General features: G+C 24.2%; 1 protein-coding gene across 1 annotated transcript; it reads right to left on the reverse strand.

The window, feature by feature from the left end:
- Positions 1-14,204: 14,204 nt before the first annotated feature.
- On the reverse strand, positions 14,205-14,804 carry GO595_010078 (Proteasome subunit beta type-6; the record flags this gene model as incomplete). The annotated part of the gene is made up of 1 exon (XM_067912717.1): positions 14,205-14,804. The coding sequence occupies one exon, from the start codon at positions 14,802-14,804 to the stop codon at positions 14,205-14,207; it is 600 nt and encodes a 199-aa protein (XP_067768816.1).
- Between the last annotated feature and the right edge of the window lie 3,985 nt (positions 14,805-18,789).

Raw genomic sequence — 18,789 nt, forward strand, 5'->3', positions numbered from 1 at the left:
GGTATTATTGGATAAAATTGATGATGAAATGAACATGCAATTACAAACTCTTCAGTTAATTTCGGATTTTCATAATAATTAACAAATGAAATTTCATTATATGAATTTTGTATAGTTTCTTTTAGATAATTATACGCATTATCAATGATTGAATATAAGTTTTTTACTTGGTTTTTATATATCATTGTATCAAATAAATTTGTAATTGAACTTAAAGTCGAAATTATTTTATTTGTTAAATTTTTAATTGATCGAAAACCATTTGATACTAATTTAACTTCAGTAATTACATGTAAATCTAAAGCAGAATAAGAAATTGGCTTTAAAAATGTTATTAACTGTTTTGGAATTGATTTATTTTTAAAGATATTCGAATTTTTAGTAAAGAAAATTCGATTATTTTTATTAACATTATAAATATTATTTTCAATATTAATTTTATTGTTCTCAGAAAACTTTTTATTTCTTAAAAACTCAAAGATTTCACTATTGTTTTCATATGATAATTTCTCAATATTAGGAAAACATAACCAATTTCCAGTAATAACACTACCAATAAATAAACGTGAAATAATATATTTCGAAATATTAGAGAAAGAAGGAACAAAATAAATGAATTTTCCAAATAAACAAGCCAAATATTTAATAATATATTTTTTCCCAATTAATTCAGAACCAAATAAAAGCGAATAATTATCATTAATAATATTATTCGTTAAATTTAATAAAGCTTTTTCAGATGATGGAAAATATATAAATTTTGGAGTTGTACCAAAAAATTCATATCCATGTTCAATTTGATTATCATTTTGTTTTAGATAAAGCAACGTTTCATTTTCATCATATATAAATTGTAATTCTTGATCCCAATTAATTTTCGGATCATAAAATTGATAATTTTCATTAAATGATTTGATTTTTTGTAACTGATGATTTAAAAGAGTTGAAACACATGATAATTTATTTAGTTCTGTTGCATTTAATGGTGTTACCATTGTTTTAGAAATTAATTGAATCTTTTGAAGTAAATTTTGACTTAAATTCGAAAACGAATTTTCTTTAAAACATAAATTTACTTCATTTGTAAATATAATTTGTAATGATAAAATTATTATATTTGTATTAAATGTTAATAACCAATCAATGAAATTGTTTGATTGATATTTCGATATTGCTAACGAAAGATTTGACTTAAAAGAAGAACGAGAATTTTCTAATAATTGAGGAAGCCAATCTTCTAATGAATTTTTACATTGAACAGGATGATCAAATGTTAAAATATCACCAGAGTCACCAACTAAACCATATATTTTCATATTAGAGAAATCTTGAATTTTTGAATTTGTTGTTTTATCTTTTTGTCTTGCGGAAGTAATTGTTTGGAAAGCTCTTGAGTCAAAATTCTTTATATTCATAAATATTTTAGCTAAATGATAAACATAAGTTGAAAAATCTAAAGTTGAAAGTATTGTTATAATTTCATTATTACTTAAGAAGAATAATCTTGGTAAGTTATTTCTTTTATAATTTATATATTTATTCAATGAAACAAAGATTTTATTACATAATTCATTATTTTCATTAAGTATTTGTAATAATGATGGATATGAACATATGTAAAAAAGATTATTATCTCCTTTGGAATATTTCATGAAATTATTCCATTTTTCTTTTATTTCTATAATATGTTTTGATTCTTGACTTAAAATTGATTTAATATCATCTTTTTCAAAAATTGGCTCTAAAACATTCCAATTTATTTGGAACTCATTCCAAATATTAATAATTTTAAATATGTTTTCAAGTTTTGTATTTAATTGATTTACATCATTTTCAATTCGTTTCATATAAGGTGATAATAACATTTCTTCTAATTTTATTTGCGTATCTTCGATTTTTTGGTTTAATTGATTTATATTTCCTAATTTTATAATTTCTTCATTAATTTCATAATTAGATTCATTTATTGGTATTAATGTTTCATTCCAATATTTTAATATATTATTAAATTCGGTTTCGATTTGCGATTCTTTTTGTGAGATTGAAGTCATATTTGAAATTTTTTCTTTTTCTTTTAATATTCCAAATGATATTAATTCCGATATTTTAATTTGCGGATAATATTTATTTGGATGTCCACATTCATCAAATAATTTATTCCAATGATGAATTTGCATTTGACCAGAAGAAAGTTGTTCAATTTGTGGTATAAAAGAGATAATATTTTCGGTATTTTCTTTTAATTCTATTAAGAGTTGATTTGATTCTTTTAGTAATGATTCTAATGAAATTATATTTGATTTAAGTACTAATAAATCCGATTTTAATTGGTTAATATCTAATTTTATTAATGAAGTTGTTGAAATTGTTTTATAAATTAAATTCCATTTAGAAATATTATTTATTATTTCATCCATAAATTGAATGTTAAATTTAATTTCATCAAATAATGAAAAATCATTAATTTTTTGATTCATTGTTATTTGAAATTCTTTTAAATTGTTAATTTTTGGTTCCATTATTTGAATTTTGTTTTTGATTTTTGTTATTGTATTAATATAATCATCAATGTTTTGTATAGAATTCGGATAATTTTTAATCATTTTCGAATATTTTTTGATTTTTTTGTGATAAAAATCAATTTCTTGCAGTAAATTAAATTTATATTTATCGAATTTAATTTCTTTTATTGAAGCTGCAGATTTTTGTAATTTTTGATAAGTTTGAAAACGCATAATTAAATTTTTGTTTTCTTCATTAATTTTTAATAAATCCTTATCAAATTCTTTCATTACTTTAATTGCATCACCAATAAAATCAATTTCAAGAGAAATTAAAGGTGTTAAATAAGATGTCTTATCAACAAAATTACAAAAATCGATATAATTATCAAGATCATTTGAATCGTTTTTAAATTTTTTAAAACAGCCATTAAAAATCATTTGTAATTTATTTATTTTATTTTTTGTTAATTCATTAATTAAATCAAATAAATCATTTAAACATTTATTTGGAATTTGTACTAAATTATTTCGAAGTTTTCTTGAATTAATATAAAGTGAACCTCTATCAGCACAAACTCTAAATTGTGTTAAAGTTTCTTTATCTTTTTTAAATTGTTTTATATCATTTTTTACTTTGTTAAAATCAAAAATTAGTTCTTTTTGTGAATCGAATTCTATTTCATCCAAATTTTCATCATTTTCAAATAATTTAATAATTTTTGTATTTCCACCTCTTTCAAATAAATAAGAATTTGGATCCCAAATTTGTCCGACATGATATATTGGATAATATTCATTATATTGTTGAGCTAAAGCTTCTGCATCTTTATAAGATATTTCAATTGTATGTAAAACATGATATTTAATACTATCGAATAAAGTATTTGATGAAACCATTTGATTGAAATTTGGTCCATTTTCAAATAAATCATTTAAATCATTTATATTTTCTTGCAGTTGATTCCTTAATTGTTGGCTTTGTATAATTCGTGGTAAATTATTTACATGAAAAATTGTTTCATCAAATGAACACCGAGTTAAATTTAATAATTCTGTTAATGACGGAGTAATAATAATTTTTCCTTCTTCATTAAAACAAACTTCGACTTCAAAAATAGAAGAAAGTTCCGCAGTTATATTATTTTCGGCTTTTTTCCAACATTCTAATAAACCTTTCGCTAAATTTTCAAGTATTGTTATATCGATCATTCTAAATAATTGGCATTCAGTAAATATTTCTTTTTTTACCACTGAATTCCGATGTAATTCTTCGGAATATTTCTTTTGCTCGAGAATTTTTAATTGTATCATATTCGGATTTCTTCTTTTAATTTCATTAAAATCGGAATCATTCACTACAACGCGTGAAGGATCACGAATACTATCATCGAGTTGAACAAGTTCATTAATAATTTTCGCAATAAATTTTGAATATAAATCATCAAATATTTCATAATATTGTTTTTTGATTTTTATAAAATGATTTAATTTATATTTCTTTTGGGGATAAAATGGAAGTAAATAATCTTTAAGTAATGTTTCACATGTAAATGAGTTCTTTAATATTTGTAACGTTGTTTGATAATATACAGAATTATTAATGATGGAATGCGAATAAACATCATTACTAACTTGCTCAAATCTTTGCTTCAATACAAAGTTTTTCCATATTCGAAATGTACGCCAATGAAATAAATGTGAAAATGTTTTGAAGTTTCGAAGGACTTCATAATTTGATGATTCATGATACCATTGATCTAATGAAAAATGTTCAGTGTTTTCATTAGGACAAACGTGTGAAATTCCACCAGCTGAAAATATAAAATGCTCCGGATTGATTTTTGAGAACGAAACTTTGATAAGTTTGTATGGATTAAAATTGGGATCATTTTTGTCATCAGCATAATTTAAATAAATAAGTTTATGTGGATCTATGTCTGGTTGTTTGGAAAAATATTCAATTGGATTTTCAATAAATTCTTCTTCTTCATTCGAAAATTGTTGTTGAAAAATATTGATTTGTTTTTGAGGTTCTTGAGAAATATATGAAATTGGTCTTTTGGATAAAAGGGAAGTGGTAACTTGAGTTGGAATTTTTGGAATTGTTGTTTTAGGTTTCGCTGTAATTGTTCTGGGTTTATTTTGTTGTCGAAGAACTACAAGACTTGGATTTTGAGTTCGAAGGAGAACGCCATCTTTTTCTAATTCAGGTGAATTCATTTCAAATTCATGAATTGATTCATCAATATCTTTTGAGTTAAATAATCCATGAGATTTTTTGATTGGGGTTGTTATCTTTTTGTGTGTTGATTTTTTTCTTTTTGGAATAATTAATTTTGTCTCTTGGATCTTGTAGTTCATTTCCCTCAATAACGAGAAATTTTGTGAAGATTACAAAAAAATTGGAATGTAAACGTTAAGAGAATGAGTACGTTAACAAAATGAACATAAATAACCAAATCGAACTAGAAATAAATGAAATTCGTTCTTTACTTCAAAAATATAGAGAATACGAAGAAAAATTAACGAAAGGAAACGAAATATTAAAAAATATTCAACAAAATTATCAAATAAAAAAATCATTAGCAGAACAAAATGCTATGTTTCTAGAAGATAAATTCCAACATCTCAAAAAAGAGATAGTTGGTTTATATTCTGAATCTATTCCGGAAATTAGTAAAGAAGAAGCTCAATCACAATTATACGAAACTTACATTAAATGGAAAAAAATAAAGCAAAATGCCATTACACAAAAAACCAACCGGGAAAATATCGATCAAATGATGAAACAGATTAGTTTTCAACAAGAATTATTAAAAAAAGAAGAAATCGCTATTACGAATCTTCGTGATCAAGAACAAAAAATAAAAAATCAAGAAGCAAAAGAATATAGTAAAATTATGGAGGAATTGCATCGTTCATCTGATGAACTTCAAAAACTTCATGAACAAAATCAAGAAAAAAAAGAAATTTTTGAACGAATCAAAAAATCGAATGAAAATCTTAAAGAATGTCTTAATGAAGTTAATAATACAATTGATAACACAAATATTTTGCTTTCAAAGTATGAACGAATTTTAATTCGTTATGCAAAGAAACAAAAAGAAAGTAAAATTGCTCCAGAAGAAGGGAAAAAAATTAAATTCCTCAAACAAGAAAATGAACATTTATTAGAAGAAGAAAACAAATTAAAACAAGAATTGGTTTTGATTGAAAAAGAAGCTGAAACAAAGAAGAAAGAACTCACCGAATTCTTTAACCAAATGGATAATTTAAATAATGAAATTGATTCAATTATTTCTTGATGAAAACAATATCTTCTAAGCATAATTAAGTATTTCTTATTCATACACGACAATGTTGAGGTTTACAAAGAAAAGTTGTATTACTCCCACAGCTCTAAAATACTTTGAGATATTTAGATAAAAGAAATTTATTGTATGATATTGTTTAATGATTTTATTATCATAACAACAATTATTGTTTCAATATATATATATATATATATATATATATATATTCTAATTATTTAATAATATATAAAAGTTTAGTAAAATGTTTAAAACGTTTCATCAGTTCCAACAAACAATGATAATAAATCCATATTTCCTTTTTCAATAGCGATCTGGTGTGCTGTTCGCAAGAATAATAAAAAATTCCAAATAAAATTTTATAATTTTAATTCAAAAATTGAAATATTAAAGATAAAAATGAAATATCTTCGATATCTATATCTTCGATATATACTTGTTTAAGTAATAATTCAACAATTTCTTGTCGGTTCTTCAGTACAGAAATAATAAGTGCTGTTTTAAATCATCTAAATAATTCCCAAATATTATTTTGAAATATTAAATAAAACATAAAAATTTTATCTTTGGCATTAATATCAATTCCTTCTTGTTCAAGAAGTAATTTAACTATTTCTGTATGACCATTCCAAGATGCCCACATAAGTGCTGTATTAAATAATTTAAATAGTTTCCAAATATTATTTTGAAATATTAAATTATTAAAATAAATATCAAAATAAACAAATAAATATCTTTAGCATTAATATCAATTCCTTCATGTTCAAGAAGTAATTTAACAATTTCAGTATTTCCTCTGAATGATGCTTTTATAAGTGCTGTATTAAATAATTTAAATAGTTTCCAAATATTATTTTGAAATATTAAATTATTAAAATAAATATCAAAAATAAACAAATAAATATCTTTAGCATTAATATCAATTCCTTCATGTTCAAGAAGTAATTTAACAATTTCAGTATTTCCTCTGAATGATGCTTTTATAAGTGCTGTATTAAATAATTTAAATAGTTTCCAAATATTATTTTGAAATATTAAATTATTAAAATAAATATCAAAATAAACAAATAAATATCTTTAGCATTAATATCAATTCCTTCATGTTCAAGAAGTAATTTAACAATTTCAGTATTTCCTCTGAATGATGCTTTTATAAGTGCTGTATTAAATAATTTAAATAGTTTCCAAATATTATTTTGAAATATTAAATTATTAAAATAAATATCAAAATAAACAAATAAATATCTTTAGCATTAATATCAATTCCTTCATGTTCAAGAAGTAATTTAACAATTTCAGTGTTCGCATTCTCAGATGCTTCCATAAGTGCTGTCCAAAATAATTTAAATAATTCCCAAACATTATTTTGAAATATTAAATTATTAAAACAATTATCAAATTAAACAAATAAATGTCTTTTGAATTCACATCAATTCCTTCTTGTTCAAGAAGTAATTTAACTATTTCTGTGTGATTATTTCTAGATGCTAATACAAGTGCTGTTGCATATAGTTTAAACTAAAAAAATTTAAAAAATAATTTCCAAATTTTTGTTTGAAAAATCATATAGATGAAATAAATATTTGCATTAATATAAACACCATTATGCTCAAGAATTGATTTGACATTTTCAAGATTTCCATTTATGCATTCATTCAAAAATTCCAATTTAATATCCTATAATTAACATCAATAAAAACTTTGAAACATAAAATCAACAAAAAAGATATTTTGAAAATATAAAATATGGATATCTTTGTGTATATTTCTATGTTTTCATGTTGAAGAAATGATAAAACGAAATCAATAATTTGATTTTGAATAAATTCTATTGAAGGAGCTTTAATTATTAAAAATTAAATTTGATAAATGGATATCTTTCTTATCGTTATTAAAATCATGATCTTCATTAAGTAATTTTAGGATAAAATCATAGCCTTTTAGTGATTTTTTATTTGTTGATTTATATATTTATAAAAAAACATCAAATTTAGAGAATAAACATTATCATTATTATAAATATTTGTTTTCAGTAAAAATTTAACTGTATCAATGATATTACACATCGAGATTTGATTAAATAACTCATCAAATATATATAAATGAAATAAACAATTTTTTCATCAAAATTATGATACCCCTCTAATTTAAGTAAATTTTTTATAATTTCGTTAAATCCATTTGCTATAATATTTTTAAATATTGCAAAAAATAATATTAAGAAATTTTATATGTAATTTAAAAATTAAAAACTTTTAATAAATATCTCATTGTTTAAATTATTTCCTTCTTCTTCATTGTATAATTCAGTGGAATCGAAAATTCCATTCAAAAATATTTTTATAATTTGTGATTTAAATTATTTGAAGAAACTTCATATATTATATTGAAATAAGAAACCAATATAAAAAACTGTTTATAAAAAAAATTAATTTTAGTATTATTCTTAATAATTCTTTCTTTTTCAGATATCAGTTGCACAATTTCATTAAAGTTTAATTCGAATGAAATCTTAAGTGCTGTTTGAAATAATTTAAATAATTTCCAAATATTATTTTGAAAATTTAAATTATTAAAACATTATTTGAATAAAACAAATAAATATCTTTAGCATTAATATCAATTCCTTCTTGTTCAAGAAGTAATTTAACTATTTCGATGTTATTCTTCATAGATGCTTTAATAAGTGCTGTCCAAAATAATTTAAATAATTCCCAAATATTATTTTAAAATAAAAAATTATTAAAACATTATTTGAATAAAACAAATAAATATTTTTAGCATTAATATCAATTCCTTCTTTCTCAAGAAGTAATTTAACGATTTCTATAAAATCTTTTGAAGATGCTTTCATAAGTGCTGTATTAAATAGCTTAAATATTTCCCAAATATTATTTTAAAATATAATAAAATTTATAGAAAATTTGAAAAAAATTTATAATCGTCTTTAGCATTAATATCAATATTTTTATTTTTAAGAAGCAAATTAACCATTCTTATTTGATTGTTTTTGATTGAGTAAAATAAGGAAGTTTTAAATAATGTATATTATCTCCAAATTTTATTTTAAAATTTTGTAAATTCAAAAGAAAAATATTTCAAATTAACATCAATTCCTTCTTTTTCAAGAAGTAATTTTACAATATCATAGTAACCTTTTTTGATTGCCCAAATAAGAGGTGTTTTAAATAATTTAGAAAGATTCCATAAATAAAAAAGAAATTTGGAATATTTAGAAAATACTTCATGCAAAACATATAAATATCTTTAACATTTACATTAATTTCTTTATGTTTTAAAAGTGATTTAACAATATCAATTAAATAATTTTTTGTTGCATACAGAAGAGGATTTACAATTATTTTAATTTAATTCCAGATTTAATTTTAAAACATTAAATATTAAAAATAAAAATAAGCAAAATCAATATATACATCATTTCTTTTAAGAATATATTTGACAATTTCATTATTACATGATAAAACTGCAAATAATAAAATATATTTCGGTAATTTATTTTCTTCAAGATATTTTTGAATAATAAATATATTACTAATTTTTGCTGATTCATAAATAATATCATCTGTAATTGTTAATCCTTCTTCTATCAAATATGAAAACATTTCATAATTACTTGATTGAATACATTTCTTACCTAATTCTTCAAAATTATTAATTTCGACAATTTTATTTTCATAAAGATATTTAAAGATATCATTTCGATGGAATTTTATTGCTGTTTCATATGCGTCTTTAAATGTTGAATGATTTTGTTCACATAAATGAATTATTTCTTCATTTCCGCCTGCAATTGCATATTTACCTGCATTAAATGCATTTGCTCCATTCATAAGTAAATATTTAAAACATTTAACTGATCCAAAAAATGCCGCATAATCTATTAATGATACATTTTTTTGATTAATAAATGTATGTATTTCATATAATGATGGTTTTATTGTTTGATTAAAATCAAAATTTGTTTGTGATGATATTTCTTGAAGTTTTTTTATTTCGTCACTTCGAATAATTTTCGCAATTTCATTCGGATTAATACCTTTATTTATTGATTCAATGTGAGATCCATAATCATAAAATATTTCATCATTAGATGGATCTTCATTATCTTTAATATGGAATTCAATTACATTGATAAATTCTTTATAAAATTGTTTTCTGGTTATTTTATCATAATTTCCATAATTTTGCTTTTTTAAATTATATGGATTACCATTTGTAATATGATGTGCAAAATATATATTATTTTTATCTTTCCCCATTTTTTGTGTGATTATTTCATTTGAAATCAACATCTCAAGAAGATAATATGATTCTTGTGATTGTTCGAAAAAAAGAAATGTTGAGAAAATAGAAATTAGATTAGATTCAAAATGATATAATTCTTTTTCTTTTTCTTCGAGTTCTTGTAAAAATTGAAAATAAATAAAGTAATCTCCACCATGTGAAATAAATGATTCATATATCATATGAATAATAACATGATTAAATGAAAAAGGATATTCAATATCAAAATAAGTAATTGCATTTTGAATAATTTCTTCAAAATTATCATAATTCAAGTTCATCAAATCTTTTTGTAATATGGTAAGCCATTCAATATTTGTTTTTTGACTTTTCTCCATTTTATATAATGTATAGTTCTATTCTTGCAAATGAAAAGTGAAATGAAATTTGGTCGGACTTCAAGAAAGTTCGAGTTTAACGTATTTTATTTATTTGACAAAGTGAGATTCCATTCAAAAAGTGGCTTTTAATTCATATTAAAACATCATGATAAAAAAACAATTTGATTATTTTTTAATTTTTTTAAAATATTTGATAAACATTTTAGATCTAAACAACCTTGTGAAAACATGGTATCATCGAGCTATCCGCTGAAATATATGTTTGGTGGTTCTTTAATGACAGATAAATCACCATTTTTGCAACATGTATTGGAGAATTGCCACATTTATTCAATAATTGGATCAATTCCATAACGTAAAATAAGTTTTTAAGGACATTAATATCATGGATATATGAACTGCTTTAGTATTATACATATGTTTAAGATTTTTGGCGTCCAGTTTCTAGAAAAACGCAACTGAATTTTGTGTATTGAGTATAAAAAAAATTAATATCGAAATAAAATTTATTAATGTACAATATCGAATTTTTTCAATGCGCTCTTTGCATACTTAGACACCATTGCAGCTCTTTGCAATGTTTCTTTGTTACAAAACACAGTCGCGTTTGAAGCCAATTTATTCTTAAGAGTTGTGTTTATGAAATTATTTATAATATTTTCAGTAATTTTGAAATTTCTTTTTATACAAATATCCACAATATCAGCGAATTCTTTTGCAATAAAATAATTTCCAGTATCAAATTGTTCGAAAATTTGATATTTTTCATTTGATTTAGCAAATTCATTTTCAATTTTTGTTGCATCAGCATTATAAAAATAATTTTTAATATTTTTCAACAAATGAACTTCAAACGAAGGGATTTGTAATGGGTAAACATTTGGGAAATTATTAATTTTCAAATTATTTTCGAACAAAACTTTAGCAGATTCTGAATTAATAAATTTTGAGTTTTTCCGCATAACTTCTATATATAAAAAAGAATGTTCATCAACTTTCTCAGGATTAATTTTATCATTTCTAATTAACATAGCATCGATTTTATCTTTTTGATTAGCTTTAAGATTAATACCAAGTCTTCCAATGAATTGATATAACCAAAGTTTTTGTGGCATTTCATTTATAAGTTTCGAAGTTGATAATGTGAAAAACTTATACATATATTTCTTACATTGACTTCTATTTCTATATAAATGTAATGCTTCATATACGGCGAAACTTAATGTTTCTTTTTTGGGAACGGGATATCGAACTCGGAAATTATTTAAAATTTGTTCAACCGAATTTGTAGGGAATATATCATGTGAAAAGTCAATGAAAAACAAAAACAAATCTTTTCGATTATTATTAATGAAAGTCGATTCTATATCATTCATTTCGACTGCTATCCAATTATCTTTACGTGTTAGAACAGGTTGACTTAAATGTAAATGTGATAAAATCCTTCGAAGGATAATATTAACATTACCTTCGAACGTTTTATCTGATTGTAATGTTTTAGGTCCATCTTTTTCGATTAATAAATGTTGTTTTTGTGGATTTTGAAATATTAAATATGCAAAATCAGGATGATATTTAAGTATTAACCTTAAATCATTATTTCGAGGCTCGAAAAAGATTACATGTTTAGTATCAGTCTTTAGAAGTTGTTCTGCTGCTACTGTAAATGAAGAGTTATCATATTTTTGTAAAAGCTTTTCAACTTCTTTAGCAAATATAAGTAAACTTTGTTTACTTAATATTTGTGCTGCTAAACAAGTTTCAGATGGACATAAAGTTAATGAACCTAATAAAGCGTTTAATATAATTTGATCTGTTTTTGTATCATTTTCTATTTTTAATTTAGATAATAACTTTAATGCTGCTGATAATGGTGGATAAGCATTCGAAAAACTAAACATTGGATTAGATATTAAATCAGCATTAATAACTTTAAAGAAATATTTCGAATTACTAAACAAATTCTTTAATGTGTTTGTAGTTAAAAATGATGGAATCTTTTCATCAAATGATGATGTAATTACTGCTAATGACATATAAAATAATTCTTTATGTCGTTGAAGTCGATAAGGTGCCATTTGAGTAAAGAAGTTAAATGAAACTTTAATCATTGTAGGTGACATTTTATACATATCAAAAGCATCAATTAATAAATCGAATACACAAGCAAAAGGTTCATAATCATTAGTAAACCTAAATATTACCACAAGTAAATGAACATATGATACAATATTCGTTATATCTTCTGTAAAGAAATCAATTTGTTGAATGAGATGATGAATTAAGATACTTAATTTAGATTCAAGTATAGGTAAAATCCCTTTTAACATTCGTAATACTTCTTTTAATATGTTCGGAACTAATATAATCCGATCTAAAAATGATAAAAAATCATTAAAAAACGTATGGATAATAATCTTTGGTGATTTAGCCATTATCTTAATACAACTTCTTGCTATAGATGGAGTAGTAAACTTCATTCGCATAATATGAAAATATATCCATGATGGTAAAAAATCCGAAATGTTAACAAGTAATTCAATGTCTTCATTTGTGACATCAAATGGAAATGGTGAATTTAATATTTGTTCAACTTCAACTGAAATTTTGTTCTCTGAATGAAATTCATTGATAATAGCATCTAAAATCCAATGCGGAATCTTCTTCCGTAATAACATTATATCTGTTTTAGGATTTTTTAATGCTGCAACGATCATTTTTAAATATGCTGTTGAGATAACTTTGTTCTCAGCTGGCTCAAATTCGGGAAATTCTTCAATACCATCAAGGAGAATCTTTTGTGAAAACCCTGAAATAGCTAAAGATTTAAGACTAACGTTCTTTAGACTTAATAATGAAAAATCAGGTTGCGCACAACCCCATGAAATCAATAAGGAAATGCACGTGAGGCCTGACTCGGTCTCATAAAATGCTTCTTCATTCTTTGCAGAGATTATTTCAGTGCATAACATTATCATTGTTTTAATCAACTCCGGAGTTTTTGGTTTTGGGAGCTGAACTTTGGTTCCAATGTAACCAAAAAGATAAAGATCTGATATTTTAAGGTTTTGTGGATCTCTTGAATCATATAATATATGTGATAATGTACTGGGATTGGTAGAAATAATAGGGTAAATAAGCTTGAATGAAGAATTTATTTCTGGATTTTTATGAAAAACTATTGCATATAAAACTTGTGGCTTGCAGGGAATTTGACTTGCACCTCCTTTCTCATAAAAATCTGAATATGAAGTGATTTGATCAGGGCTATTTGGAACCGCATGTTTAGGAAGGCATCCTGCTAGTTGTAAAGTAACCTCTTGACGTTTTTCCATGGGAAGATAATAAAAACAAAAGCAAACACAAGCCGAAAGAACAAGTGAATATTGTGGAGATGGTGGAGCACCCATTAAAAGATAGATAAGATAGCTCATAATTCCATTTGGATCTTGAATACAAGTATAATAAAATGGAAGGCCAAGTCGAGATCGAAGTTCTAAAATATTGCTAATGCTATGTTTTGTATTTGTAATAACAGCTAATGTTTCCATTACTTCGGAAAAACATTTTTCGCGTTTTAGCATTTTTTTTATTTAACGAACGTTTTTTAAATCTAACTTTGTAAAGTATAGAAATAACGTTCTAAAAATGTTACAATAAATCTTTATGCAAATTTTTTAAAAAAAATGTTCTGCGTCACATACACATTTTACGAGTAAAAATATAAGGTTTGTTTAATCAATTCATGTTCTGACAATTGATGCATTTAATGGTTGGTGTTCTGGTTTATACCATTTTCGTGTAGCGCCATCCTTAGTAATTTTAACAATATTAATTGGACCGCCAGAATAGCCATCACGTATTGTAGCATGATTAATAGCTTTAACAGCAAATTTCTCGCCTTCTTCAAGAGTCATATTGGAGTGATAGTTATTATCACAATATGATGTTATGTAAGTACTTCCTGAGCCCCCAATTGTAAAGTCACGTTTGATTGCCATTCCACTCTGCATAACCATATAAACAGATGGTCCATCATCATCTACACCACCAACAATCATTTGAGCCTGAAGCATTTCTTTATTTGCTTGAACAAGCTTTCTTAAAATTTGTGCGACTGTGCTAACTGATGGAGTTTTTTGTTCATAAACGTTAATAATGTTTTGATAATATTTTGCAAAATCAGCAAGAGCTTGAGTGTGAGAAGCACTACCAGAATGACATGCATAAATGTTTGGAGTAATTTGTGTGATTTTATTTGTATCACGAATTGCTACAAAAGCACCTATAGTAGCTCGAGAATCAGCACCTAGAATTACTCCGTCTTGGCATTGAAAACCCATAATAGTAGTTCCGTTTGAAAGTCTTTGCATTCTTATTTTTTTGCTGTTATTTGACACTTTTCTTACTCAGTCGGCCAATTATACACAGGGCACCCCATAACGACATCCAACATAAATTTGAAATTTGGAAATAAATTTTTTTTGATTTTATACAAATCTTAGTCACTGTATCCTTATATAAATATTTTTGTATGAGTTTAATATATAAAATAATTGAAAAAACATTTTTATTTGAATTTAATACTTAAAACAATATATATATATCAAGATTAAATTCCATCTTCGAAAAAAAATTGTTTATTATAAAATAGAGTTTCGTTGATATATCTCCAAAGGATTTTATAATTCTTATAATGTATTATCATAGAAATCAACATGAAATTTTTCAGGATTCTAAGGTTTTGTTAAAAAAAAATATTCGGAACCTTTTTCAAAACTATCTCCATAAAAATATATCTATTGAGTTTTTGAAAAATTAAAATAGTATGAATAATAACTCAAAAATTACAATTAACTCTCTTTTGAAGAAAACATTAAACCATCAATTTAACATTGGAATCGAAGACGCTCATTATTGTAAAAGACAATGCCATCTAACAGGCCCTGTTTTAATTATTTATGACCCACAAAAATTAGAATATCCCTTAAATATATATCTTCCTGATTGGGAATTAAGTATGAAGAAAAGTAAGAGACATAAGTCTATTATACTACAAAATTTTGAAAATGAAGGTTTTCATGTAATAAGAATAAAATCCGTGAATTCAAATGTTATTAATCAATGGGAAAAATTAATGAGAGTTAATGTTGATCAAGTTAAAGATTTAAAAATTCGAAATATAGTTTTTAAGTGTAAAATAAATTTAAAAGGTGTTTTCCTCAATGCTCACATATGTATAAATAATGATAAAATACTTATCATACAACATGAGAAAAATGTAGCTGAATTACAACGTTACCCAAACGTCAAGGCATCAATTCATATTCATGATCCAAAAAAGATTTATATTTTTAAAGATCATGTTATAAAAAATATATTATCATGCGATAATATAGAGACATCATTAAAAATCCTTCTCGCTCTGAACGCATTCCCAGAAGATTTGATTACAGTTCCTTCCTGTATGATTGAACAAATAGATGTACCATCAATTCCTGATAATGTTTTTGAAAATCTCGAAGAAAATTATATTGGAAATGCTTCTAAAGAAAAACCAAAGGTTGATAAGCATTCTCCTTCTGATTCAAGTGAAAGATCTAAAGAAAAAAATGAAGATGATGAAGAATCTTTTATTCCTGCAGATGAAAATCCATGGCCAGAAAATGAAACAAGTAATTCTTTACAAAGTAGTAATTCACATATTAATAATGTTGATCCAATAAATTTTCAAAAAAGAATGGAAGAAAGATTACAAAATCTTTTGCAATTACCAAGACTTGAAAAACCACCAAAAATTGAAGATTTATTGAAACAGAAAACAGAACAACTTGGATTTAAAATTAAAATAGGCACAAGTCCTAAAATTGATATTCCTGAAAGCGAAGATGAATTTATTGGTTTAGAACTTCCTAAAAATCCATTTACAAATGTTCTATATTCTAACTCAATATATGACCCTATACAATCAAAAATTATTTCAATACATGATACATTTGATCCAAATAATGTATTACATTCTCTCCCTAAGGAAATAATCAATAATTTTAATAATTTAGGTTATTTACCTCAATCAAATTCTGTTAATCTTTATAAAAATGTTATGAATGATGTTAAATCATTGGATCAAAGTCAAATCCCTATTGCTGTTACAGGTCTTTTTTTACAATCATGTATTAAACCAATATCTTATATAGGAAAACAACTTGAAGAAATTCGATTTCCATCAAAATTATTACATGATAAAATTGTTTCTGCAATGATTCATGATGTTGAAAGTTTAGTTAATTTCTTTATTTTATTATTTCAAACAGGATTAACAAGGTTTTTCTTTCAAACACTTTCAAATAATCATGAATTTCAAATTAATAATTACTTACCTGATGCATTCATGAGATGTGATCGATTCTTTCATGAAATATATTCAATCACTCCAAAAATTGAAAAAGAAATCATCAAAACATCTGATTTACCCTTCCAATATTTAAATTTTCCTCACGTAATTCTTTCTTTTTCAATTTCAAAATTTAATGCATCCTTATATAAAAATTTAATAAGACAAATATCAAAACAAAAAAGATCTCCTTCTTATTTATCAATTATTATTTATTCAGTTATTCTTCTACTAATGCATGCAAGTAAAAATGATTGTCAGTGCAAATGTATAGATTATGGAATTTTATGGGATAAAATCCAATTGCTTGAGAAAGTATTCCACAGACCTAATCTATACATATTTAATTTCTTAGAATCTAAAGAATTAAAAGTTATTTATTTTATTATTAGACTCATTTTTGATCATACGCTTATTGACTTTTTGTTTTTACACCTTTCGTCTGAAATTGTAGATGAAAAAATCAAGATGGAATATATGATGTCAATTAATGAACTTTTGAAGCTAAATTTTATCATGAAATCAAATTTTAACAATAAGGAGTTTGCATTAGAAACAAAAATAGATGTGGAAAGGATACTAATGAGATCAGTTCGTTAATTTGTTGAAAGGAAAAATTCTTTTGTTGGATTGAAATGTGAAATAAAAAATATGTACGTTACTTTTTGTCTTCAAAAAAATGAAAAAAAATATTTTTCTATATGCACGTGATAATGATGTTATCAATTTAAACAAAACCCTGGATTATGGAATCGATGTAAACACAAAAGTTTATTTTATATTTTCAATGAAGTTTTTTAATTAATTTTAATGTTTTTTTACTTCTATTTATGAAACACCATTACATGTAGCTGCTCTAAATAAGTCTTATGAAGCCGCTCTTACTCTCATTACTTCAGGTGCCATGGTAAATGTATTCACAAAACATTTCCATGAAAGTCCTCTTCACTTTGCTGTTCAAGAGGGACATATTCCAACTATTACACTTCTTCTTGATGCAGGTGCAGATCCCAATTCTAAAAATTGTGATGGGTTTTTTTAATCAATTTCGAAGGACCAATTTTCACGGCAGTACGATGGGACAACCCAGAAGTTATACCTATTCTTGTAAAGAGGGGTTCCAAGATTAATGAACTTAATAATAACAATCATACACCACTTTTTGTAGCAAAAAGTTTCCAAAGTCGCGAACTTGTTAAAGTTTTAATTGAAAATGGTGCAAATGAAGAAACCGATGAAATAATACCAGATGAATCAGACGTCGAAATGTTCAATCGTCCAATTACTGCAAACAATTCACGGCGATGTGAAAAAGATGTTCGAGCAACAAATGATTCAAATGATTCATATCTTTTTGATATTGTTGCTAATAATCAATCAGAAAAACTTTTAGAAGCCATAAAAAATAGTGCTAACATTCATGTTAATGCTTTATATACTAATGAAAGTCTTTTACATATTGCTGCTTCATATGGTTCAACAGAATGTGCAAAAATACTTATAAAAGAAGGCCTTAATGTTAATTCACAAACTGATATGGTTTATTTAATTATTTTTATGTTTATTTTACATTTTTGAAGAAACGCCACTTCATATTGCTATTGAAGAAGGATATTTTGATATTTTCCATGAACTTATTCGAAATGATGCGAATATCGAGTTACAAAATATTGAAGGAGAAACGCCGATTTTTTATGCTGTTAAATTTGGAAGAATAGAAATGTTTCGAGTTTTAGCTAAAAAAGGTGCAAATATAAATGTTATTAATGGTGGAGGATTAACTCCACTTCATTATGCTGTTCTTAATGAAAATCTTTTTATGACTGATTCACTTTTATACTATGGGGCTGATCCAAATTTAGGTGATTTTAATTCATATTATCATGCATTTAGACTTGGCGATGTTGAAATCACACAAAAAATCGAAACATATT

This window comes from Histomonas meleagridis, assembly GCF_020186115.1.
Source record: "Histomonas meleagridis strain 2922-C6/04-10x chromosome Unknown scaffold_61, whole genome shotgun sequence".
Classification (NCBI taxonomy): Eukaryota; Parabasalia; order Tritrichomonadida; family Dientamoebidae; genus Histomonas; species Histomonas meleagridis.